The sequence below is a fragment of the Marmota flaviventris genome, chromosome 14 (assembly GCF_047511675.1).
Source record: "Marmota flaviventris isolate mMarFla1 chromosome 14, mMarFla1.hap1, whole genome shotgun sequence".
In the NCBI taxonomy this organism is placed as follows: Eukaryota; Metazoa; Chordata; class Mammalia; order Rodentia; family Sciuridae; genus Marmota; species Marmota flaviventris.
In genome coordinates this window covers 28,614,537-28,641,365 of record NC_092511.1, presented here as the reverse complement: position 1 = coordinate 28,641,365, position 26,829 = coordinate 28,614,537, and the positions used below count along the sequence as shown (strand labels likewise).

Genomic DNA, 26,829 nt, shown 5'->3' with positions numbered 1-26,829 from the left:
TGCTGAGGCTGGCCTGGAACTTGCAATCTTCCTGCCTCAGCCTCTTGAGTCACTGAGATTAGTCATGTGTCACCATGCCTTGCTCAATAAATATTTCTTTCATATATATATATATATATACACACACACACACACACACACACACACTTTTATTTAATTTATTTATTTTTGTGTGGTGCTGAGGATCAAACCCAGTGTCTCACATGTGCTAGGTGAGCGCTATACGGCTGAGCCACAACACCAGCCCCAATAAATATTTCTTAAGTGAATAAGTAAACAAAGATTTGCTTGAGTAATCCATCCACAACCATTTTTAGATCCTTTTGACTGCAGACACACACACACACACATATATGAAAAAAAATCTCTTAATAAATACAATAACAGCAACTCACTATCAGAAGCTTGACGAAATTTCTTATCATTGGTAAAGTATTTTCAACTCATTTGAAGCAAAAAAGGGAGTTATCTAAATACTAAATATTTGATATAGTTGGGCTACAGTATCACAGCAAATATGAACCTGGGGCTGGGGGGAGTGGTTTAGGGGAAATGGTGAGTGACTGTTCACGGGTGTGGAGTTTTTTGGGGAGATGAGAATGTTCTAGAATTGACTGTAGTGATGATCACACAACTCTATAAAAATATACACTGAAAATAAGTGAGAAAATTATGGTATGAGAACAGTATCTCAATAAAGCAGTCATTGAAAACACCCATTAAACACCCATTTTTTTTCTTTTTTTACTACTTTTATGCTTACAGAACACTCTTTGAGTAGGCAATACAACTTGACCATCGTGGTGCATGATGCACACATGCTTGCTCTGAGGATTCTTCCAGCAGTGTGTAGTCAGTATGAAAGTGGGTGCTGGGCAAGTTCAAAGAAGGAACATTGATGGGCTAGGAGGCTGATGTCCAATGCTCCTGTCCCACGCCAGGAATAATGAAGCTTTGCCAGGCTGGGAGCCACTACTTCAAGTTTCTTGAGATTTTCCACAAGGCCAGCCCAACTTGCTCCCAGTGTTGCCAAGTAAATATGCCACATGTTTAATTATATGTGTTATGTAAGAATTGACATCCTCTAAGAGGCACAGGAACAGCTTATTCAGATACCCAGACATTTTTGAAAGCATTAAGGACTCTAAAGTCAAGAGCCTGAAATTATAAAAAGAAAAACTAGCTATGGGACCTCTGTTAGCCTTGGGTCACCTGGCCTCCTTTCTATTTCTCTTTTGCTTGTGTTGCCTCAATTAAGTCACAATAAGATGGTGGGTAGGTGTTGTCTGGTATATTTCAAAACTTCAAAAATTATTTTTATGATATTCTGATTTGGAAACTTTATACCACAGCTTTTTCCACGAGTCTTCTATAAAATAAAATCATAATAATCCCTGTCTCATAGAGTTGTTGAGAAGACTAAAACAATGTAAGCAGTGTGCCTGGCCCTTGGAATGTATGGACAGTGTGCATCCTGCCATTTATTAGTTGCCGAAGAAGTTGGGCAGGTCTAGCACTCTCTAATCTGGACATCCCATCATGTCCAGGTGTGCTCTGCCTGGGCCCTGGTGTTTGGGATGCCTCCTCCAGCAAGGGGAATCAGAGGGGACCCAGGCTGCTGGACTTTGAATTCCTGCTTCGCTATTCTTTGCCCTGTGACTTGGAGCCAGTTTCCTAACTACCCTATTCCTCGATTTCCTCATTAATACAGTTAATACTTCAATTAAGAAGTAATATATTTACTTTACAGGTTGCTAAGGATTCCATAGGTTATTCTGTAAGTTGCTTGGAAAAGTGCCCAACACATTGAAAGTGTTGATTCACCTTGTGTTAAATCAAAAGATGGATAGACAGCGGGGGTCTGCCAGGGAACAGGGAAGGGCCAGGCTACACGGCAGTCATGATTGGAAGCTTGAGGTCAGGCTGAAAATAACAAGTTCTGGGGATTTCTTCCTAGAAGGAAAAAGTGGCATTGGTGGGAAATACTCAGGAAAAAAAATTCTCAGGACAATAGAATTCCAGCTGTGGAATCCCCCAACCCCCGCCAGAAACTCTTTGAGATGAGATAGGTACCTATTAGCAGTGCTGATGTAAGCCTATGTAGAAACTTGAGATTGGATTATCAGATGAGTTTTAAGGCCCTGTTGATGTGATGCTGCTCTTTGATAAAATCTAAAACATGATTTAAGCAACAGATAAAAGTGGTCAGATAAAAAGAAATTAGGACAGGAACAAAAAATTTCAACTATTTGACTCTTCCTCAAGATTCCCCCCCCCCAATATTTGAAGACTTCCAGCTATAAACCATTTGCCTCTTAAAAATACCAAAACCCAGCCAGGTGCAGTAGTGCATGCCTATATTCTCAGCAATTGGAGAGACTGAGGCAGGAAGATGGCAAGTTCAAGGCCAGCCTCAGCTACTTAGTGAGACCCTGTATCAAAATTAAAAAAAAAAAAAAGGAGGGGGGTAGAGGCTGGAAATGTAGCTCAGTGGCAATATACCCTGGGTTCAATCCCCAGTACCGAAACCAAACCAAACCACACCAAAAACCAGTAACCCAACAATAGTTACATAGAAACCAAGAATCCCTTTAAAAGAGCTTTTGGAGAAATTAGGGTTTTTGTAATAGGCCAGTTTCATGTAATATCCTACCTTTGAAAGCACTGTAAAAGTAGTCCTAGTTTGATTATGGGAAGACAGAACCACATACCAACTCCTGGTGCAGGTCTCAGCTGCTCTCCACTTGCCTGGCTGAAGAGGTGGGGGCTGAGCCCTACATATCAATGTTCAGAAAGAGCTGTTACTCTGAAGACCCCAAATCCTACTCTTCTAGTACACAGCAACACATGGTTCACCTACTCACCCATTTCCCAGCCCCCGTGGCCCACAGGCTGAGGTCTGGGGCTGCTGGTGGCAGAGGTTGCAAATGGGAATGGCTTTGGCAATGTGGCGTGGGTGACCTCAGTTGCTGGCATAGCCAGAATCTGCATCAGGGTGACTGGCTGTGCAGTTGTCCCTGGAGCAGATGGCCTTTGATAGGCTTTTGTGGTCTCGCCTGTAAGGAAATGGAATTATATACCAGGGCCTGCAAGAGTCTATAGGCTCTTGGAGGACTAGAAATCAAATAAATGTTCACTGAACACTCGCTATGAGCAGAGACCTGTGCTGGCTGCTGTGCAGGGGGAAATCTAGACAAACAGCCTGCAATTCCTGCTTAAAGGAATGTTCAATCTCAGAGCAATAGGCCAACCAACAAACCAAAGACCAAATAACAACAATATACTTAACTGACAGTTAAACACTATAGCAACATAGACATTGCAGAACATGATTAGTTGCCAAATTAATTTGCCAGGCACCATGAAGAGGGTTTGTGTACTCTATGACTTACTCTTAGAGATTGCATTCTAGCTGTTCTAGTTTAAGTTGGTTCATTACCAGTTAACTAACTCCTCTGGGCCCCAGTTTCCTGGTCTATAAAAACGGGTAATGAACTGACTCCATGGTAAAGGAGCATCTAGATTTGTCTTCTAAACTGTGATGACTTGGAATGCTTCCACAATTTGAAGCTCTGCCATATAGCAAGTCTCAGTTCATTAGTGATCTGGTTGCCCTGAGGGGATCTCTGAAGGTTCAGAGGAAGAGGAAAAGTGGCTACCCATTGAGTATTGGGGACTATCTTGAGAACCTAGAACGAGATGCCCTGTAAGGTCAATAGCACCTCAGTCCTGGTACAGTTCTGTGTGCCTGTGGGCCCCAGTGGGGTATGCCAGCTTCTGTATCTCTACCTTTGGTGTCTGCTTATAGGACTGCTTATAAGGACTGCTTCTTATAGGACTGCTATAAGAAAACATCTCAAACTTGGTGGCTTACAAAACCAAATTCATTCTCTCAAAGTTCTGGAGGCCAGAAGTCCAAAATCAGTATCAGTGGGCCAAATTCAAGGCATCTGCAGTGCTGAGCTCCCTCAGGGAGGGTAGAGGATTCAATGTGTTTCTTGCCTTGTCCTGTTTCACCTGGTGGCTGGCCTTCCTTGGCTTTTGTCCTCTTCAAGCCTAGCAGCCTCAATTATTTCTCAGCCTCATCTTCACATAACCTTCTCCTTTATGGGTATGGAATTATCTCCCTCTGCCTCCCCTTGACAAGTGTGCATATGATGGCTTTTAGGGCCTACCCAGGTATTCCAGGGTAATTTCGCCATCTCAAGATCCTCAATCACATTACAACATATGAGAAAATAGTCACAGGTTCCAGTGGTCAGGACGAGGGTCTTTGGGGAATGCAGAGCATATTTTGTCCTGCCACAGTATCCTGGCTCCAGCCTTCACTCTGCTTAGGGATGAAGCACTTTTTTGGTACATGGAACAGTAGGCCAAGGGGGGTTGTATCTGAGACAAGAGTAATGGAAATGTCATAAATCAGGCAGACAAGGTAATGAAAATGTCAGAAATGTCCCTCTTCGTGGGAATCATCTCACTCACTCTTCACTGTTGTTCAGCATTGTAGATTGCACAGCATCCTGGGAAAGTAGCGTCAGAACCATAGTCCTGTGGACAAACTTTTGGTGGGTGTTCAGATCCATTGCCCGGCACCAGCACCTGCTCCTTTCTCCACTCTGACACTGTCACTTTCTTGAGAATTCCAGCACTGACCAGGAAGGGCAGTCAGCAAAGAGTGAACCTGGAATTCAGCCATTCAGTCCACTCTGGCAGGCATTAGCCAGTCAAGGCAGGAAGCAACTCCCTCATTCACCTTGATGGTTGCTAATAGTTGGTCTCCTTCAAATCTGTCTGTACACTGTGCCAGACAAGTCACTAAAGAGTTGGAGGCCACCTTGGGGGGTCAGCTTGCCTTCTAGTCTTCAGGCCATTCTCAAGCAGGACCAAACCTGCCTGATTTATGACATTTCCATTACCTTAAAGGGTCTGAGCTTCCAGAACAAGTCTAGGGAAGTGTTTATTTTCTCCGGAACATTCCCCTGTCTTACACTCAGGAAAATGCTAACAGGCATTGATGCCTCTTTAGGGAGATGCTGGCCCGGGTTTAACCTTCTTCATCCAGGGAAAAGCCATATAACAGAATTGCTTGTACACTTTAGGAAATAGGATATAAGAATTAATTTGAAGAGAAATATGTAAATAAGCTGATGGTACTCAAAAACTTAATTAATCTACAGTATACTAAAAATAAAACTTCAACTAGCAAATAGTGAACATTTTAAAAGTTATTGCATATTAAAAACAAAAAATTTTCTTTTTTTTTTTTTTGGTACACCATTGGCTAATTCCAAGGCTTTAGAATACCCTATCTTTATTGGTGTGCTCATAATGGTTTGCTAGAGAGAAGTAAAATATCCTGGGGACAGCCATTGCTGCACTTAGGACGCAGGTGCTGTCAAACATTTTGTAAATTCAACCAATGTGGCCATCTCTCCGGTCTTCCATGAGCTGTTTCTGCCTTCCCCCCTTCACAGATCTGAACTGGCTTTAAGAGAGAGAGACAGAGAAAGTCACTTTCCCTGCTCCAGCCTTACGAACACAGCGCTTAATCTGGTCCAAAGGGAATTCTTCATGGAACCAGATTCTTTTTGAGCAATTTGAAGTAAAACCCATAAAATAGTTTTTTTCTTTCCACATAATCTCAGATACTTTGGTCTCTCTTCAAAGTTTCAAAGATGTTCATGGGAAATCTTTTCAAAACTTCCCTTAGACTCTTAATGTTCTATTCTTTTGGACATAATCAAGAACAGCCCCAGAGAGCTCCTTCCTACACCTGGCCCCTCAGCAGAGTCACTGTGGAGGTGTTATGAAGGCAGACTTTAGGGAGCTGTTCACAGAGATGTGAACTCACTGAATCTGAGGTGGGCCTGGGATTCTGATTTGGAAATCATAGCCAGGACCAGGCTCCACTCTGCGCTCTCCCTACCAGCCCTGCCACTATAGCTTTCTGAGCCTGGTTCCTTTTGCTGTGCCATGGGCATGGTCATACCTACCTGGGAAGGTTGTTGTCATAATTAGAGGTCAAGTCTATAGGGGGCACATGCACACCATGCTTGACACATGGCAGACATCCCATAAGGGGCAGTAGCTGACATTTATCCCCATACTAAGTCTCCCCCTCTGCTGGTGGAAAACAGTGTTCTCACTAGGTGTCAGATATGAGGTGAAGTGAAGGAGACGGAGGTCAGAAGCCTGAAGCCAGTAGCTGGTTTAGCAGCAATGTCTGGAGATAAGAGTGCTGGGGGAAGATTTGGTTCTTCCTATCACTAACTCATCCCATGCCTCAGGGTTAGATATGAGGGCAGGAAATGCACTATTCATTGAGCACCTACCATTCGCCACATTTCAAAGTCCTCTTTTACACAAACATACACATTTAATATTTATCATGATCCAGGAAGTTGATTGAAGTATTCCTATTTTTGAGATAAGGAACAAGTTTTCCAAGAGGTTAAGAAATGCATTTAGGCTCACATGGACACATAGGTAGCAGAGCCAAGATTTGGACTCTATATATTTGATTCCAAGTCGATGCCTCCTCCCTGCCTCCTTTTTCCATAGAAGGGGGAGAAAGTGGGAGTCAAGTCTTGGGAAGGTTTAGGATCCCTAGATGTGGTTTTCATTAGAGGTGACCCAGAGCCCTTTGAGATCTCACAAAGCTATTGTCTTCTATGAGAGGGTGAGGAGTGGCCTTAGTGGGTAGGTTTGGGCAGTGAGGGCAGAGGTTCCTAGAAAGTCAAACTTACTGCAATAACCTTCAGTTTGGCTTTCTTCCAGGTGAGGGCCTTAGCATTTGGCCAGAGGAGCTGGGCAGGGGGTGGGCGTGGGGCGGTTTCTGGCTGTCTTGCTCAGTAGCTTCAAATAAAGATTTACTTTCCCTTTTCTTGCTATGGTACCAGGAGTGTCCTTTTATTTTTATTTTTATTTTTTTTTGGTAAATTTCTACAAATGAACACTTACCTGATTTTATTTAGCTCAGAGTAGATGGAAGCTCTGGCCAAATAACAGTTGCCTGCCTGATGCTTGCTAACTGCCTGGGGGAACAGCATGTAAATCTCAGGTACTGTCTGTCCTCAGCATGAGCTGCACCAGGCAAATCAAGATGCCTTCTATTTTTCAAGTGAGATAATTTTCCACAGAAGAAGGTTGTTATGCTTTTGGGGGTCGTCCTAACCTGATTTACCTGTTAACTCACATTCTTGGAGAGGCAAGGAAGCATTTTACGTGGGCATGCTGGGTCCTGAATGGTCTCCATCCCTTCTGCTGCAGCCAGTTTCTAAAGAAATTTAATCGTTTAAGGCAAAGCAGCAACACGAGGGGCACTCTTTTGTGATTCTCACTGGAATTTTTTATTTGAATTGGTAAAAACCTACTCCATGGTGGGCATGAGATGATTTTTTTTTTTTAAAGCCTGAGGTCCCTCTATCTTGAAACCAGGCAGGACCCCAAGCCTCCCTTTTAGGTTGAAATGCTTATTATTATTTAGCTCAGGGTCTGGAACACTGCAGGTGCTTAATATGGGGTTATTGTGTGAATGAATGAAGGGATGAACGTAAATCTTGAGACTGGTCATCTAGTGATAAGGAGCTGATAGTAATACTCGGTGAAACTGAAACAGAAAGTTGAAATGGCTTGGTAAAGGGACAAGTGACAAAGCAATGCCTGTTTTAACTTTGGCTTTTGCTAGTTTATGAATTTACAGAGCAGCCAATTTCAAAATGAGTACCCAGGCCCACCTGCACTTCTCCGGAATGTTAACAACAGACATAGGGAACAAGCACTTGCTAGGAGTGGATGGTGTTAAGCTTGGCCACAGTGCTGGGGTAGATGGAAAAGTTTTTGGAAATGATCTCTGCTCTGAACATGGAAACCAAATGCATTCTATAACACCAGGCATCCCTTGTTTATAATTCCTCTCTCTCCCTCCACAACTTTACCTGTTACCAGGTGATACAATCAGAGTATGGGCCAGTTAGGACAATGCCCTTGGGCAAGTTACTGAACCTCTCTAAGGGCCAGTTTCCTTATCTGAAAAAAGGGAAGTTACTGGTACTCTTTCCCGGGGTTATTGTACCGTAGGTGGCACTAGAGAAAGTACTCAGTTCATAGAGGAATCATAGAGGTTGTGTGAGACCCTTCCCATTTTTTAGAATTGAGCTGGAAGGGCGGAATGACCCCTTCCTAAATGAGAAGATGTGTCCCTGAACTTCCCCTACGCTGGGCCATTGCAGTACCATCTGTGCAATCACCAACCCCTCCTCTCTCTAGGCCAGTGAGCAGAAGGAAAGGTCCAGAAGAGGGAGGGCTCGGTAGCCAGGTTGTGGGGAGTACAGTATTCAGGGCAAGAGAATATTCCCTCCCTTCCTTCATATTTTGTCCTCCCCATACAGAAGAAGGTGCCGCAAGAGTCACTCATCTATGTGCGGGGGGGGGGGGAGCTGGGCATCTCACTTCCTGCCCTCTCCCTGAGGCTCAGCAGCCACAGGCCCTGCTTACACGCTGCAGAAGCAGACTTGGCAGGCTTTTAGGAGAGTATCCTGGGAGTCTAGAAATACTCTACCCTTTGGGGTAAAAAGAGGAAGTGCTTGACCTGTGGTTCCTGAGGTTAGGGGCTTACTTGAACATGGGGATTCACTCTGCTCTAGGATCTTCCAGAAGGGGACGAGAGGGCACCTGGAGTATCCTAGGCCAGCAGTCCTTAAATGTGAAGAAGAGGAAGGTGACCTCACTCTATCCCACAGTTCTCAGACCTCAAAGGGGATCAAAGGGAACCCCACAATTCCCAGAGCTCGTGTTCAGGGGCTGCCCAGAAATAGCAACCCTTATTTCACTGCTGTGTACAAGTGTGGATTTCCAGGGGTGGGAGAAAGGGGTGGGGGCCCAATGAGAAGGTCTAGGACAGATGGACAGTACCCCTGTGCCCCACACACTTCAACTACTCAGAAAATCACTATGTGAGTAGAAGTTGTGGGCTAGGGGAGACAACAGGACACACCTCTTAAAGATGTCTCTGTCATCTGTTCCTCTTCCCTGTGTCCACACCCAAAAAGGACAGGTGATATCTCAGAAATGGTCCATAAGACTGGCAGCTTGTAGATTGGGGTGGAGAAGAGCTGTATCCTTATAACTAACCACATCTAGATCACCACCATCATTAAAGATACAGATGATATAAAGATATAGTAACTAGGAAGACAACAACAAATTCCTATTTGTATGTCAATGCTGGTCAAATCGAGAGTTTCTGTATTCTGGTATTAAAATAAGAAAAGTCTAGGATAGTGATTTAGGGAGGAGTTTTTGGAGCCAGACTGTCTGGGTTGAACTCTCATCTCTGCTACTTTCTAGCTGTTTGGCAAAACGAGATCACTTAACATCTCTGTGCTGCATTTTTCTCAAACTGTACATTAGGGCTAAGAATAGTACATGCAGATGGTAGTCTGGGGTGATTAAAGGCAACAATCAGGTAAAGGTCTTGGAACAGTGCCTGGTATTCAGCGAGTGCTCAGCAGATGCTAGCTTCCACTGCCATTCTTAAACCTGTTCACTCCACATCCGTGACTAGAACCTCAACTACATCAGCTCATCCTGTAAGCTGCTGGGAGCAAACACCAAATCCCACCAGAAGGCAGGTCCCAGACCACGATCATGCACATGAGTTCTTGATTAAACACTGAAATACGGACAGAGGAATTCCTTGGCCTGAGGTCTACCTGTCCTTGTCTTGCTGTTCCCATGGAAGCTGGGTGGGCACAGTCCTACAGACAATGTATTTTGGCTGGGGTTGTTTAGATTAGCTGCTCACTGTTATCACAGAAGCCACCTCATTCTCTTTGCTTCCTCCCTTCATTTCATACTAAGTAAATCTGGCTTTTTTCCTTTTAGTTGCCAGGGAACATTTCCAGACAGAATGTCATGTCATCTTCTAAAGCAGCAATGCAGTGAAATTCAAGGCAGCAGTCACTCCAAATAAAAATGACACAAACGCAGGGACAATCTCAAATTGTAAAAACAAAAAAAATTAAGCCTTCACTCCTTAGTCCCAGATGTCTGCTCCCATTGATGTCCGTGCCATGCTTCTGGCATCGGGTAAAATATCACCAGAGTCAGTGTGGCATGACCAGTTAAGATGTTAATTTCGACACCATCTCCTAAAACACAATATTGCTTATGTTTACGAACTCAGAAAGTTTAGATTAAATCACAAATGAACACTTGCCTGCTTTGGCATCTGGGCTTTTGGATGATGAATATGTAAGAGTTGATGGGTAGGTTACACCCTTTTGGGGTTTACTTTCTGCAAAAAAAGAAAAAAAAGATTTATTTCTAGAGCTGGAGATTTTAGATGGTTCTATACCGGTAAGTTGATTTCCTCCTTCCAATTTATCTCGAGTTCAATAAAATCAGTCTCCTTTGTACTGACTTGTTGATTACAATAAGAAAGCCAAGTGGCATTTTGTTTTCTTGTATGCCCTGTGTTTTATTAATGTTAGAACGGAAGCAATAAAATCTCCATAACTCAGTCGTTTAGCATTAGCAACCCTTATTTCACTCATGATGATGTGACCTGTAAGTTAAGGTTTCATGCATGTGGCTTTGAATGCTTAATTATGACAGCAGATGGACTTGAAATGCTGCACATTCTCTCCTCCCAGGTGCAAGGGCTCTGGGGTCCGCCGCAGGCTATACGTGCATGGCCATCTCTCATTCTCAGACTGCGCTGATCCATTCATATTTTATGGTGGTAGAGAAAACTGAAAGTAGGTAAATATAGATCAGCCTTGAAAATAACCAAGTGTTGCCACCCAGGGAGAGACTTTAGATGCCCAGCGAGGGTGTGGATGGTACTAACAGGGAAACAATGGAAGCATAAAAAGGAAAAGAGATTAGGTGATCGACTGGGTAAGCAGCAGTAAGCTTGGAAGGATGCAAACTGCCTGAGAAGGCTGCTTCCTGCAAAAGTCTTCTGACCACGAAGAGGAGCTGCCTGAAATTCCAAGGGAGCTTTGTTCTGCAATTAAACTGAGAGTGCTGGTGGAATGCAGTAAGCCCCCTAAAGGCAAATAATTTGTCTGAGTTGGTAGCTGTTGAATTCCCAGGGCCTCAGGCAATGTCTGGCATGTAAGGGCTCCCGGAGTCCTTATTCCTGAGGCTGAGGAATGACGCCTAGGCCATTGAGGATTGACGCCTGTGAGGATTCATACACCCTGGGAGGTGGGTGTCCATTGTGATCCGTTATTTACATGGAATAATGGATGCATTGTAGAGGATGAAGGTTGTAGAAGACATGGTAAGGCACAAAAATCCTGGCGGGTGGGACTAAATCTCGCCAAATATCCTATTGGCTCAAGAGATTGTAGGGTCTTAGGAAGTGCCTGGGCCTGGGAGTCAGAAAAAAAATCTAGGCTCTAGGCTTCTGTTTCAGTTTTCCTTTAATTAAGCTGTAGCAGCTTCCAAGACTCTTGTTTTTACATTCAGAAAATATGAGTAATGGTATGGCCACTACTTAACAACACAAAGCTGTAAGAAAAAAAAAAAACAGCTCATGGGTGAGACAATGCAAGAATTTTCAGAGGTGAAATGATTGGGTTATAAGAGCTTTAACCTAATTGGTGAATTAATCCTCTGTTATGGATTAACTAGTTAATAACCTGTAGGCAGGTAGGTGTGGCTGGAGGATGCAGGTCACTTGGTGGCATGCCTTTGAGGTTTATAGTTTGTCCCTGGTGAGGAGAGCTCTTTCCGATTCCTGTTTTCCATGTTCTGAGCTGCTATTCTCCGTCATGCCCTTCTACCATGTTGTTCTGCCTCACCTTGGGCCCAGAGCTATGGAGTCAGCCATCTATGGACTGAGACCTCTGAAACCATGAGCCTCAAATAAACTTTCCCTCCTCTGTGTTGTTCTCATCAAGTCTTTCGGTCACAGAGATGAAAAAGTTGACTAAAACATATATCATGTACATATCTATAAAGATGCAAAAACTCATTCTGGTGTCACCTATAAGTGCCACTCACAGGCAAAATGAGGCAAAATCACCTGGGGAGTACAATGTGGCATTTCCAAGTTCTCCACATGGGTCCAAGTATGCTCCCAACAGATACTAATTGGGGCCATTTCAGAACCCATAAGGGCCCCATGGCTGTGGGCCACATTTTTATGAACAGAAAGCCATCAGACACATCATCTCCCTGCATTCATTATTCTTCTCACCACTAAAACCTAATGTTTCTGTTTCTATTCAGAAGGAAAAAGAGCATGAGCTGAGTTTTCTGAAATGTAAATCAAAAACAATTGGGGGTCCTTCACTGACTTTTAAAATCCCAGGACTGTCCAAAGATCATGCTGACCAAAAATGCTCATGCCCCTCAAACCCGGTTTCCCAAAGCAAATTAATTATAGGAGCACAGTGACCTGTAAAAAATTAGAAATAAAAACCTAGAGAAAGGTCATAAGGATTCTGACATGATCCAGTTAAACTCGTTGGCCATGAACCTCTGAATAACGGGGCGTTCCTTGGCTGCAGCCTTCTGCCGCAGTGCACTCCGTCACTCATCCATTCGAGAGGCTTCCTAGCCACCGAAGAAGCACAGATGTTTATTATCGTTGGCGAAAAGTACTTTCGGTTAAATGTCACTAGGAGGAATGAGGGGAGATGGAAGTTGAAATTTATAGGGAATAATCTCAGCAGATTGATTTTCATTTTAAAAACCTAAAACATCTCTTACTCTCATGGAATTAATTTTTTTCTTTTAAGCCTCTGGTGGGATTCTTGAGTTGCAGGCTGAGCCCCTTAAGGTTGAAATGCTCTTATTTAGCCAGGGGTTACTTGGAAACACCTATGTGGAGATTATATTTCTTTCTGTCTCAACATATTTGTATTCTAGACACTAGCATTTTCAGATGGTCTGTTCTGAGTTCTGTTATGAGGCAAAGACCCGCAATATTGCAGTTGATGCCCTTCCACTATCTGATAAAGAAACCAATCCAGTTTGAACCCGAGTTGTATAGAACCTGGCAGGCAACAGGGAACAGGGATTGTTCAATTTGAGAAGAATCCTCAAAGGTCTGTTTTTAGTTGTATTACAACCCTGACAGTTGGAGGGTAGTCGGGTTTAGGGCACAGGATGCCTAATAATGCTAGAGAACCATCCAGGCTGGAAGACCTAGTATGTTAGGAGACATTTCTCTGCTTCAGTTGCCTCTTCATAGGTGGCTCCTTCTCAGGAAAGTGCCGTGACAGTTCCAGGAAGATATGCTAGAATCTAGTTTAAGATCCTGCTGAACTGTCTTAGAGAAAATGGGAGATTCAGGTCTTAAACAGTGGAGGTTTAAGTTGACATCGGAGATTGTGTTGTGTTCAAATGTTGATGGGGAATATGTCCAAAGCCTGAGGGGCCCCTGCTGGCCAATCTCATAAAACGTGAACACCAATCAGGACAGTGATAATAATATACTGTATTTAAAAAAGCAATTCACCAGTCCATAGTCAACATTAAAAACAACAACAACAACAAAAAAACCGCACAGGTTGAGGAGAGGAAGAAAACTCCTCTTTATATAAGAATACTAGCTAATAAATGTGGAAGAGATGACAGAATTAGGAAAAATTATGATTTTGCAATTACAGTTGTTTCCATGGATTCCTGAATCTGTGGATTCAACTAACCTCAGATTGAAAATACTTAGAAAAAGAATTATGTCCGTGATGAACATGTATATACTTTTTTCTTGTCATTATTCCTTTATATATATATATATAACTATTTACATGGCATTTATACTGTATTAGGTATTATATAAGTAATCTAGGGTTGACAAGAAGTATATGAGAGGATGTGTGTGGGTTATATGCAAATAGAATATCATTTTATGTAAGGGATTGAGGATCCTGCAGATTTTGGCATCCACAGGGGATCCTGGAATCAGTCCCCATGATACTGAGGGACTACTGTACTAATATAATTCTTACTACAGCAAGGATGAGCACTGGATATTAAAACTACCAAGTTAAATTTATTTGGGAACCAGTTAGCCAAGTTGTTTTAAAGTATCACTCTACAGATTGTTTATTAATTACGAGTATCTTTGGGAGAGAAATGGAATGTAGCCAACTAATCAAATTTACTATCACCAATAATTAGATAAATCAACACTATGTGCCTCTTGATGTGGCCATTGTGGTATGACCCCATGGATATGCCATATGACCTACCCTTTTCAAAATATTTAACCTGAATCCAATCATGAGGAAACAGTTGGAAGTATTTTTTCATCCAGATTATAGGACATGCTAGACAACTGACCTGGACTTCATAGATGTCAATTGAAATTCTTGACCAAGGAGGTAGTGTGGTGGGTGATTAAAGATACTAACTGAACATGACAGCCAAATGCAATGCATAACTTTCGATCAGATTGTAGATCTGATTTTTAGGATAAAAAATAAATATAATAAAGAATATTTTGGAGATACTTGAATAAGAACTTTTTATTAGATGCTATTATTATTTCAAGATTATATTCTGGGTGTAGTATTGGTATCATTGTCATTTTGGAAAACGATTCCTACAAGATGTGTACTGAAGTATTTAGGGATAAAGTGTCATGTTGCCGGCAACTTATGTTCACATGGTTCAGAAAAAAGTATTCATAGATGATAGATAGATTGGCAGAAAGAACAAATGTGGCAAAATATTAGCAATTCGTGAATTTGGGTGAAAGAAATATGGGTATTCATTGTACTCCTCTTTTAATTTTTCTGTTAATGTGAATGTTTTCAGAATAAAGGCTTGACTTGGGGAAATTCACAAAAATAGAAAAAGGTGGGAAGGCAGGTCATGACAGCACCAAGAATACTAGGTTAGCTTTCACTGGGAAACTGCACTACAGTGGTCATTATAGATCATTGTTATTAAGTTTTTGAAAGAGAGAAGAGTGAAAATGATTATCTATAAAAATCCTGTGGCTCTAGATAGGGAGAACTGATTGAATAGTAAAACAATTATTTAAATACAATAAAAAATTGAAACTAAAATTGTGGCTCAGTTTTTTTTTTTTCTAAGCACATGCTCCCATTTGTTCATTTACCAGAAATCTTAAAAGATAAATGCCCAGATATGGGGCATATTAGCCTAAAAAAAGAGACTAGTTTAAAAATATAAATTATTAATGCAATCCACTTTATTAAAAGTTTGATTGTACTTATAGATAGCAGCAATGTGTTTAAAATGAGCAATTTGAGGCTCTTAATAGTTCTAGATTTGACTTTGTAGTGATTTATCATGTAATTATAATTCATCGTTTCATGATCTTAGAAGAAGTAGTGCTTTGGATTATTATGAGATGAAGTGGGCCATCAACAAAAGCTAAAAGCTCATTGAAAAGAGCAAACTTTACCCTGGGAGGTCATCCCAAATGCCTCTTGTTAGCCGTGTTTCTCCAGCATGTGGCCATACCTGAGATGATGAAGGATTCTCTCCATCTTGGTAGGGATAAGGACTGAACACCATTGGAGAAACTCCCTTTGTAACCGGACTGTCCTGCCACTTTCTGAACAAGTATTTTTCCTCCTGAATTATCGAGCACACCACTATGAAAAGAAAAAAAAAAATTTGAAGAAAGTACAGAAATGCTGTTTGACATCAGTAAACATGCAAGCCAGTCTCCATCTTTATGTAGACATACAAAAGCAGTGAGGTTAAGGAAAAGTTTACCCTATCCTGCAGCCAAGCCCCAATAATGGTGCCTCCATCAACCTAGCCTGGTACCTGACCTGCCAGGTTCAGTGTCCTCTTCCTTCTTATAGAACCCCATCTGTCAGTCAGGAATTGGTCACCATGCCTCAAATTTCTTTTTTCCCTGGATTTCTCATTCCTGATGGATTTTCTCCCTTTTTCTTTCTTTCTTTTTCTTTTTTGTTTGTTTGTTTTGAGTCACAGTCTCACTCTGTTGTCCAGTTTCAAGTGATCCTCCCACTTTAGCCTCCTGAGTAGATGAGACTTATAGGCTGCACCATGATACCCAGCTTCTCACTGGTTCTTTCAGGTAAAACTTCTTTCCTGACAAATTCCAATTTTGTTTTGTGATATCATGGAAAGAATCCAGTCATTACAAATGGCAGTATGAAATTATTAATTTTCTTAACAGAATTTATTCCCATCTGTACTCGCTCCTTCCAAGGTATGAGTTGCTTTAGAGCTCTGCTTTAATTCTAATTCCTTGAAGAGGCATTTTTTAAAAATTACATGGTTGGGAATGGAACTCTGGGCCCCTTGCATGCTAGGCAAGTGCTCTATAATTGAGCTACATCCCCGACCCAGTATGGAGTTATTAAAAGTAAATTATTCTTTTCGTTTCAGACCAGGGAGGGAATATGTGCAGCTAAATTAAACACATTAAAATAGTCCCCAGTACTGGGAGTGTAGCTCAATGATAGGATGCATGCTTAGAATGCATGAGACCTGGGTTCGATTCCCAGCTCTGCAAAAAGAAAAGTGTTTCCCAAAGACTCAAAATTGTGTCTTTTAATTTCTAAGATTTCTCCAGGTTTTAAATCCTAATGTGATAGTGACTGACATGTCTATGTTGATGTTTCTTCTTCTCTGTTAGGCAAGGGGTCCACTTTGGTTCCTAAATAGCACTTTCACAATGTCATCTCCTAGCCTCAGAGCCTAACGTGGCTTCTTTGGGTATCCATACTTCATGGCACTGGAGGCAGGGCATGAGAAAGTATGTGGATTTGTTTCTATCGATATCTTTCCCTGGCTCTGGTAGTGGTAGTTGCCATTTCCTTCCCTCCCACCTTCACAGTGAGTCAACCACATTCAACACTCAACTTCCCAATGATCCAGAAGGAAAGAAAGTGATAATAATACTTGACATGTGAAGCACTTAATTACTTTAAAATCATGTCACGTATGACATCTCCATGGGTCCTCCCAGCAAACCTCTGAGTTGTGGAGTGGAGGGAACACTGTAATTCCCATTCCAGGCTGTTTCTATGAGTGACTGATTCACTCAAGGTCTGGTTGTGAATTGCAAGAGGAATTTGAATCCTAACTGACTCCAATCCTGGACTGGTCCCTTGAGGTCATGCTACCTCTTAGGGTTCAAGAGCACAGGACCTCCTATGACAACTCCATCTCACTCCCCAGAGTCTTTACTTCCTGCTCTCTCTCCACAATCGGGGGAGTCGGGCTGGTCTCTACTCACCTGGCCAACCACGCATTTCAACTCATGTGTCTTTGATTATGCTGCTGTTTCCCCTGGAAAATATGGTTCCATGTCTGCCTGACCAGGCCTGAGCAGCTTTCCAGGTGTACATCTATTCCCAGTATCTCCTTTCTTCTACAGATCCTGCCATTGCCCTTCACCCCCAGCCCCCTCAGAATCTTGTTCTCACCACTCCTAAAGTACTTCCTAAAGATTTCTGGAATTAATTTCATCTCTCAACTGAACTGGAAAACTTCTTATGGAAAGGACAGAATTTTTTACCTTTGTGTAGGAAGGCCTATTTGTGGTCTTTGGGCACCAATTATACCAGGGTTTGGGAGAGGATTGTCATGATTTCAGGATTTTGAGAGCTGATTGACTTGACATTGGTAGCTTGAAATCAACCATGGTAGGAGGAGGTATATGTGGGAAAGGGAAAATCAGGCCTCCCCCCTCCTTGCCTTCTTTTGAAAAGTTGTTTGTTAAAACATTTTCCAGCATACTATTGGCTCAGTCTGAAAATTATGAGGATTTTTTTAAACAATTACCTCATGCTCTCTTTAACTTATAATGAATGGGGAAAATGGGAAATAACACTTACCCTTTTCTTTTTCTCCAGAGAAATCATTCTGACCTTGGGTTTATATTATATTACACCTAGGACTGCTTTTTTGAGGAACCATGTGCCTGTGCCCACACTCCTGTATAAGAGGCAGGAGCCCTGTAGCTGTGACGTCCCTTGTGAGGGCTACGGAAGACCAGAAACCCAGACTTTCCGACAATTGTAAATGTAGAACTATGGGTCCTCATGAGATTTGCGTGTTAGGGTAGAGAAAAGTCTCATCTTCCCTCCTAATTGGAGGGTGCAGATATTTCAAAATCAGGGAGACTAGACCAATGTAGAAGATATACTAGTGAAGGAGGGAGACAGCTGGGAAAAGGCTGTGGTTCCACTTATTGGCAGATGGGAGCTCAAAGAGGTTGCAATTTGGAGAATGTATGAAAATTTTTATCTTCATTCTCTGACAGAGCAAAACAAGTTCCACTTCTTGGTGTTCCTCAGATGCTCCGCATGGAGCTGCACACGGTGTTGATGTCCACATGTTTCCTGTCCCTGGTACCAGGGGTTAGGGATAAGCTGACTGTGAGTGCCTTGGTTCAGAGAGAAGGAACAGTGCGGCTGTTCTAGGGGTGGGCATTTGGTCAGAAATCAGTGGGAAGATTCTGCATGGAGGTGGCCTCTTCATTGCTCCATCTCAGAGAAATCTCTTTTCCCTAGCACTCGGCTCCACATTAATATAGGGTTAGTTTAGGATAAGATTGAGCCAATATACAATGTCTCAAATATGTCCATTATCTTCTTGGTTTGAAGGAATCAAGGAGATGACTTATAAGAAAACATATGAGCTTGTTATAGTATATAAATATGAATTAAAATTAACCTGAATTTCTAAGCCAACATATGCTCTCTCCTACCTTCTAGTTCTGACCGTGGGGAATTCTACCAAGACAGTGGCTGTAGGTCCCCAATGCATTTTTGATTCAGGTACTCTATGTCTTAAATCCTACCTCCTGAAGACAGACTTGCTCTTTTGGTAAAAAACAAAGGTAAAGTAGCAACCAAAATTCCAGTTTTTCCTTTTTACCCTTCCCCAGGATAGCAATACCTCTTTCCAACGAGTTTTTCCATTGTGCCAGGAAGCCACATGGCATTAGTTGGTTGAGCAGCCAATATTGTTTCTGAAGCATTCAAGCTCTTTTCTTCCACCTTCAGCTATATTCTTCTCACCAAGCCTCCAGTCCATCCCACACCCTGGGATTGCAAAGCCCTGGCCCAGTGAATGCCCTTCCTGTTTTCTTTCCAGGGTACACCTGTCCTTCATAAAGCCTTTTCTAACTCTGACTCCTGTGAAGTCTACATCCTCCTGGAGTCCTCACTTTGTACATTAAGGGATGCTGAGACTCCCTTGTTCTTATCAAAATGGGTCAACTGGGCTCTGAGCTGGAAGTCAGGAGAAATGAGTTCGAATCTTCAGTGTGCAAATAATGAGCAATTTAATTGACTTCCCTATGACTAATGTCCTCTTTTGAAAAATGGTCATGCTAACAGTGCCTCATAGGACTGAGTTGAAGTTAGGAGAGAATCATAACACCTAGATTCCTTATTATTTTTTTAAAAAATATTTTTATTAGTTATAGATGGAGGCAATGCCTTTATTTTACTTATTTTTTTATGTGGTGCTGAGAATCAAACCCAGTACCTCTCACATGCTAGGCAAGTGCTCTACCACTGAACCACAATGACATCTTTGATGAGGTCAAATTTACTCTGTGCCTCTGTTCTTCCTAGGAAATGTGGCAGGGTAGGAGAGAGTCAGCAAGTACCGCAGGCAGCAATGCATCAACCATCTAGGATCCCAATTGGAAAAATAAGGGCACATTAGGACAGGCTCAGCCTCTGCAGCAGATGTCACTGTCTACACAGACATGAGAGTCTATACAGACACAGACAGGAGAAAGCTCCCAGTGTTGGTGGGCTGTATGGGCCTGCACGAGTGCGTAAAGCTGTGTGTGAGCAAGCATGTGTATGTATCAGTATGTGTAGGAGGCATGCACATGGCACAGATAATCACATAGGGCATGCACATGTGTATTTGTGTATGTGTGTGTATACACTTATTTTTGGCATGAAATTGACTTTGGGGCAAAAGGGAATTTTTATTTCACAATCTGAAGTTAGGAAACAATGTTTGGTGTCATTTTATTTACTATTCCACTACTTGTACTTAATAAGTTATCATAGTCCTGCTGCCATTGAAAAACCAATTAGCTCATGAACCCTCAACAATAGTGGGGAAAAGGGAAGTATGAATGATCAAGTCTACCAGTAATTCCTGAACTTTATCTTATGTAACTTTATTTTTCCTTACTGTTTACCCTAAAGTTTAGGACATCTACTGATGCTATGAGAAGGAATGGATTTTACATTGTCACCTCTCTTTCTGGCAGAGATAATGATTGAACAAACCATTGGTTTATGTGTAAATACAGAAAAGGAATAAGATACCAGAAGCCTGAAGAATTCAGAGACCTCATCCAGCATCCATTTGCTGAGCACTGACTTGGGAGTCACCTCTCAAAGTTGTGCTGGCAGTAGTTAGGAGCATGGGCACTGCAGCTGGCTGGACTGATATCTTTAAACAGGGTAGCTAAAGCAAAGTTATTAACTGGTCTTCATCTTTAAGAGGTGCATAATAGTAGTAGATACCACTTAGGAGAATTGGAAGACTAAATAAAACAGCCCAGGTGAAGTGCTGGGCCCATATGTGCCAGCCTTATCCTCAAAGTTATTAAGGAAATATGCATTTCCCTGTGTGTTGACCCCAAACTTATGAAAAAGTAGTCTGAGGATTTGGGGAAGGTCACTTTGCATATCTCCTCATTTGAGAAGTGACTTAGTTCAAAGAATGCCCTGTTTCCTGTCCTCCTTCCTGGATCTCAGACCAACACTTGACCTGGTGATACCTCCCACCACCCTTCTTCTCACTTCTTTGTCTCCAGGCCATCACTAGAATCATGCTGACATTTTTTCCTTCAAATTTTTGGGCATTCTTTGGCCATATCCCTCTCATTTCCTTGCCTGGCACATACAGGTAGAAACAAAAATGGCTTTGGTTTGGTTTGGTTTCCTTGTCACGAACTTAAAAGAGTAGAATTCTTCCCTCCCCATCAAGATATAAAGAGAAGTGAGCTGTCTTTTCTCAGAGTGTTGTGGAAGGAGAAGGGCCACATATGACTTCTGGGTCCTCCCTTTGGGATGTAGTTGCCAAATAAAGTGCAGGATGCTCAAATTTGTATATTTTTGTTTGCTAAATTCAGCAACCCTGCATCACGGGCTCCCTGTCAGCACCTTGATTGCTAGTTATTAAGTAGCTCAGAGCCACCTACCTGTGCACCGCAGCGCCACACACACTGGAGTAAGACGCGTAGATTCCAGTGCCATAAACGTGGTACTTGGGGTCTTGGCATCCTGCTGGACATTTCACAATGAACTCAGGATTGATTATCTTTCCAGCTTTGACATCACAGTTGATCTGAGGCACAGCTGGGAAGAGAAAAGGAAGTCAAAATTCCACCTGTTGTATCAGCTTATATATGAGATGACTCCATTAGGTTGTAAGTGTTCATTTGCTTAATTTCTAGAAGTCAGAACCTGGGCTGACCCTGCATGCCTTCCATATCATGAAGGCAGAGATGTGAATAGAACATTCCTCAGACCAAATGCACAACAATGTCCACCCATTGCATTCAACCTGCTAGGAGCAAAAATGTATTCCTGTGCTTATTTGGACAATGAATTAATTTAAGAAGAGAACTCTGGGAAAAGACCCACTTCTAGTGACCAGAAATGTAATTTTGAGTCAATAGTGGGAGGGTACTGGGTTTTCAGAATATGTGTTGTTAGCTCAGAAAGAGAAAACTCTAAGACAACCTCACATGAGGAAGGAAAGCTATTCCAGGAAGGGCCAACAAAGAAAACATAAGTCTTGAGGTCGGAGATGACTGGGGTAAGCCTGGTGGGAGGGAAGTGGATTGGTGGGGCTGCATCAGATTCAGGAGGTTGAAATGCTTGTGTTCTGTGTAGGATGTGGGACACCAAGGAAGGTCTTTGGACTGGGAGAGATATGATGAAAGTGACCTTGGTCCTAGAGGATTCTCTAGGCCTAGGTGCCAGGCCACTATGGGAGTGATCTTTTCTCATTTGCTTCAACACTTTGTGGAAAGCTGGGAACTCCCCTTATGAGCATCCAGGGAAGCTCATCCACTCTTTTCTCCCTCTCTTTGGCTTTGTTACTTCTTGCAGACTAGTTCTGTGCAATAAGCAAGTCTTCTGGAGCTGAAAGCTTGCCTGGGGGATCAGGTGGGAAGACATGCTCTATTAATAATAACTAAAAAAAGATGGGGTTGCATCTTCCCCACAAAGATTTTCCCTCAAAAACTCCTGAAGTAAAAGGTCCTCTAGGTAAGACAATCCTGGTGCCCTTCAAGATGGAAATGTATCCGGTCCTGGGCCCCGTTCTTCAGAAGAGACTCTGCAATATAAGCCCAGTTGTGATGGTCCTCAGAAACAGGTCATTTCAACCATGAAAAGGCAAGAATTTGGAAGCAAGTGCGACTGTTGCGTGCTGCGACACTGGAGGGCTGAGCTAGAACTGGAGGGGTCAACTTTCCATAGAGGCAGATTTTGCCAAGAACTTTCTAGGAATTGGCATTGTCCTTAAAGGAATGGGCTGCCTCCTGAAGCAGTGAATCCCCATTGGTGGAGGTCTGCAAGCAGAATGGTTGGAGAGGATTTCTACATTGGGTGGGAGGTGGAAATAAAACCTCTCCCAGTGCTAAGAATCTGTGATTACACGCATGGATCCAGGAGCCCTGCCAGGCCACCCACCCTCTAACTGAGTTACCAAGATGGGCTCAGAGTTGCTAATGGGTTCCAGCTGTTTCCAAAAAGCACACGCTTTTTTTTTTAACCCTTATGTACCTGAATGGGCTGAGTTACATTTCCTTCAGTCTGGAGAAAGAACAGAAATTAGAACTTCTGCTCATTTCTTACACCTCCCAGAGGAGTTTTGCCACTTAGGGCTAGGCCAGCAAGGTGCTCCTTCTGGGAACAGGGGCTGAATTTGATCACAGGCTTAAGCAATTTGTGGTCTATATTAAGAAGTGGAAAACTGGGATTAAAACAGTTGGTTTCATTCTCCTTACCAAAGGTTGTCTCCTCACCACTGTTATTTCCTTTATACCTTTTGTGCCTTTCAACTCTGATACTCATGGCTGCATTTACTGTTTTGGGTCTAGGAGTACATTTTTTTAAGGCAATTTTCTGGGGTTGAAAATGCCAAATCAGCTAATTGCTTGGTCCCTAGGTGGAACTGGAGCACGTTCGATTCTCCTTTCCTTCACAGATCACTTACGCATTCCCAAATGCATCTCCTCCTTTAGATGTAAAGAAAATGAAAGACTTCTTTTGGATCTCAGTTCTTTGAAACAGGAAGTAACCAGTCCTGTAGCCTGGAATTACATTCTGACATAATTCAACACTTGGAGATTTGGGGTCTCCTGGCAGGCCAACCAAATCTTTTGGGATTGAGTAAAGGGGTATAAATCCAGAAGCTTCTGCATGAATACTGTACAATGACCAAACCTGTTGAAAGACTTCCTGGTGCACACAGTACATGTGGTAGGATTTTCCATGAAATAGTTGGCTTAAAAGACAAGGGGAAAATGCCACATGGGAATATTTTGCATCCTGCTAATTAATTCCCCCCCTTCCTTGGAGGGGCATTTGTTGTTTGTTTGGTGTGTGTGTGTGTGTGTGTGGGTGTGTTAATTACAATGCCTAGGAAATATTTTAAATAAGTTTTGCTATATTTGTACCCAATAGGACCAGCAAAATTGGTGGATGAACTCATTAACTTGAAACAAAGGAAATCAAGCACATATGCTCATGTACTTTGGAAAAACACCAAGCAATGGCAAAGTGTGGTTAAAGGTCAAATATTTGTTAAATTTGTACAGAAAATTAAGCAGGAGAGAATGAACTAATTAAATTTTGCAGAGTAATTGCCAAAATCATTGGAAAGTGTAGTGCATGTCCAGCCTGAAAAAAGCAACCATTTGTATTTTTCTGGCGGCTCTTCTTTAAGAATATTAAATAAAAGTCTCATTTCTTTACAGTATTTCCCCAGTTATTTGTGAAGTAGTTTGTTTTCTTTTAACCATCAAAGACTCTTCCATTCCTCCACTTGGTCTTTGCATTTCCTCTGAATGCTTTTGAACTATTCAATGCTTACAAGTTGGGTTTTCCTTTCTCTCTCTCTTTTGTTGTTTAGGTGTTTTTTTTTTTTTTTTTTTTTTACATTTTCTTTTCTCCTCTGGATTTTATCCCTAAAATATAAAAACCAGACTTCCTTGAGAGGACAATTCAATAGCAAGGCAGCTCAAGAAGCATCATTCTCAGGCCTGAGAGGAGCAGGCTGACATTTTGACTGATGTCCAAATAGACATTCAGAGGAGAAGGCTGTGTCCCTGTGGCTAACCTCAGGTAAGAACTTATTTGCAAGTTCCAAAAAGATCTGTTACCAAGAGCACAGGGGAAAAGCAAGACAAAAGCTTCCTCCATTCCTTCTGGAGTGGCCTGTTTCTGGTGGCAGTGAGGAAGACCCCAGGCTGTGGTCACTGAGGACAGGGGCAGTGCCCACAGAAGTCTGTGCTTTGCTGTCTGCTCCGCTCCTCCCGGTGTGTCCTCACCTTCTCCTTTGGATGGTTCCTTACGGTTTCCTGGCCTTCTTATAGTCGCTATCATTTTCATGTCAGAGTTCACATGAAAGCATCTCAGTATGTGCCAAGGATTCCTTCCCAGAGGTCTTTGCAATCAGCCACCAGGAAAAGAGAAGAACCACTTGCAAACTAGATAGCTAGAGCTGCAGGATTACCTTAGACACTGCTCCAGGTGTCAGCAGCATTGATCTCTTAGTGTTCCTGGGCAGAGGTCACACCTCAGAACAGAGAAGAGGTACCATCTGAGCCACTATTTTAATATTGCACATGCTTCTGCTGTGGGTTGGGGCTCCTGCCAGGGCTAGTAACAATGATTAGGTGAAATGACACATAACAAGCCAGGTACGTAGCAGGCAAAATCAAACTGTATATTCTTCTTACTTTGCCATTCATCTTTTCAATGATCCCAGCAATGTAAGCCAATTGCTTCTGGGGAAATGTTTTTCCTTATTAATTACGGAAAGCCTTTATAGGCTTGTCTCATTGATGGTAATGAGGAAGAAATATTATAACACAGAAACACTTATGCACAGAAAGTTTTGATATTAAGCTTGATTTTTGTTGGACTGTGATATTCGACCAGTGCAAAATCCCATTTTAAGAGAATTATGCAAAAATTGTTAGTTTAATGAAATAAAAATGACTATTAATTTGAAGATGAATGTGTCTTCCTTCTTGGTTCTGATATCCAGGGAACAGGTCATGCTTGAACAGGTCATGCTAATTCTTCCCTAATACTGACTTTATTTCACAAAGCATTCTTTTCTATTTTTCTTAAACAGTTTCTGATCATGTGGAGTCTTTGCTCAAAAATTATCAATAGCTTCTGGTTGCCTTTAAGAAAATCTGAAAGTCCTTAAGATCTTTCCACAGTCCCTTCCACACAATTTCTGGGCTTGCCAATACTGTCCCTGCTACTTCCTAAATGCATGCTGTCTTTCAGACTTGGCTTCTCACCCATGGAATGCCTTTTCTTTCACCTACTTTTTCAAAGTCTCAGTCCCAGTTACAGCTTCATGCATCTACTAGAATATAAACTCCACGAGGGTGGGGATTTTTGTCTGATGTGTTGTCCATCAATGGATATAATAGAATGCTGAATGCATGAATGAACAAAGCAAATCCATTAGAAAACCCTGTTCTTTTCATTTCTAAATCTGCTATTTCCCTCTACCTTCACTTGGTCCAAGTCACGGGCATTTCCTGTCTGGACTGTTAAGACAGCAGCCTCTGTCTTGGCTTCTTCCTTCCAAGCCTGCCACCCTTTGCCCCAATCCTTTCTCCATTGGACAGCCACTGGGGTGCCTTAAAAAAATGGAATCAGATTATATCTTCCTTCTACTCAAAACTCCTCATTGGCTACCTATTACTCTTAGCTTAATGTCCAAACTCCATAAGAGGGTCTACAGCCTTACAGGATTTGGCCCCTGTATGTCCCTTTACTTAATCTTCTGCTGTTGTCACATGGATGATGAGACTGTGCCGGTCAGAAAAGGCCTGAGAGAAGGAAGAACAAGGGCAAAACCTTGATGTAGAAATGGACTGAATGGTTTGAAGAACATTAAAAAACCCCTGTGTGCTGGAGCATAGTGAGTGAGCGGGGAGACAGGTCCAGGGTGAGGTCTAAGAGGTTAATAGGTATCAAATTACACGGTAAGTAGACAAATGAATAGTCCCACCAACATCAATACATCGGTTATTCAATTATTACCACTAGTCTTTTTGAAAGGACCCTCCCCCCTCTTTTGGTATTTTTTGGTATTAAGGATTGAACCCAGGGGTGACCTGACATTGAGCTACCTCCCCAGCCCTTTTTATTGAGACAGTGTCTGGCTAATTGCCAAGACTGGCCTCAAACTTGTAATTCTCCTGTCTCAGCATCCCAAGCAGCTGGGATTACAGGCTTTGCTGCTGTTCCCTGGAAGAAATTTCTTGACAAGTCTACTGAGCTTCCAAGGCCTATGTATGGCTAACTGTTCAGAGAGGAATAAAAAGAGTTTCCCTATGTAATGGTCTCATTGTATGGGAGAGGGCTGGGGGAACATGAGATGGGAAGGTAGACAAAGTGAGAGGGAAATGAGGTGCTGGTGAAGAGCTTGTGGTCCATAAGTTGGTTCCTTCTGTTGGCCCTCGAGAATCTATAGTAAAGGGTCCAGAATATGACAAAATGTCAGGTGAAGGGGAAATTCTCATAGGAGCTGGTGAAGGAGTTGAGCCAGAGGACAAGAGGACCACGAGAACAGGACAGGAGGACTTAGGAGTGGCTAGGCAGAGAA

At 42.3% G+C, this 26,829-nt stretch overlaps 1 protein-coding gene across 1 annotated transcript in view; it reads right to left on the bottom strand.

The window, feature by feature from the left end:
- The window catches only part of Vit (vitrin), a 79,436-nt gene that overhangs the window by 44,959 nt on the left and 7,648 nt on the right, over nucleotides 1-26,829 (bottom strand). Inside the window, exons 2-5 of the mRNA XM_034637147.2 lie at nucleotides 21,161-21,317; nucleotides 15,457-15,590; nucleotides 10,220-10,297; nucleotides 2,865-3,056 (exon numbers count right to left, since the gene is read on the bottom strand). Of these exons, the coding sequence (XP_034493038.2) occupies nucleotides 2,865-3,056; nucleotides 10,220-10,297; nucleotides 15,457-15,590; nucleotides 21,161-21,317 (561 nt within the window). The remainder of the gene's footprint in view (nucleotides 1-2,864; nucleotides 3,057-10,219; nucleotides 10,298-15,456; nucleotides 15,591-21,160; nucleotides 21,318-26,829) is intronic.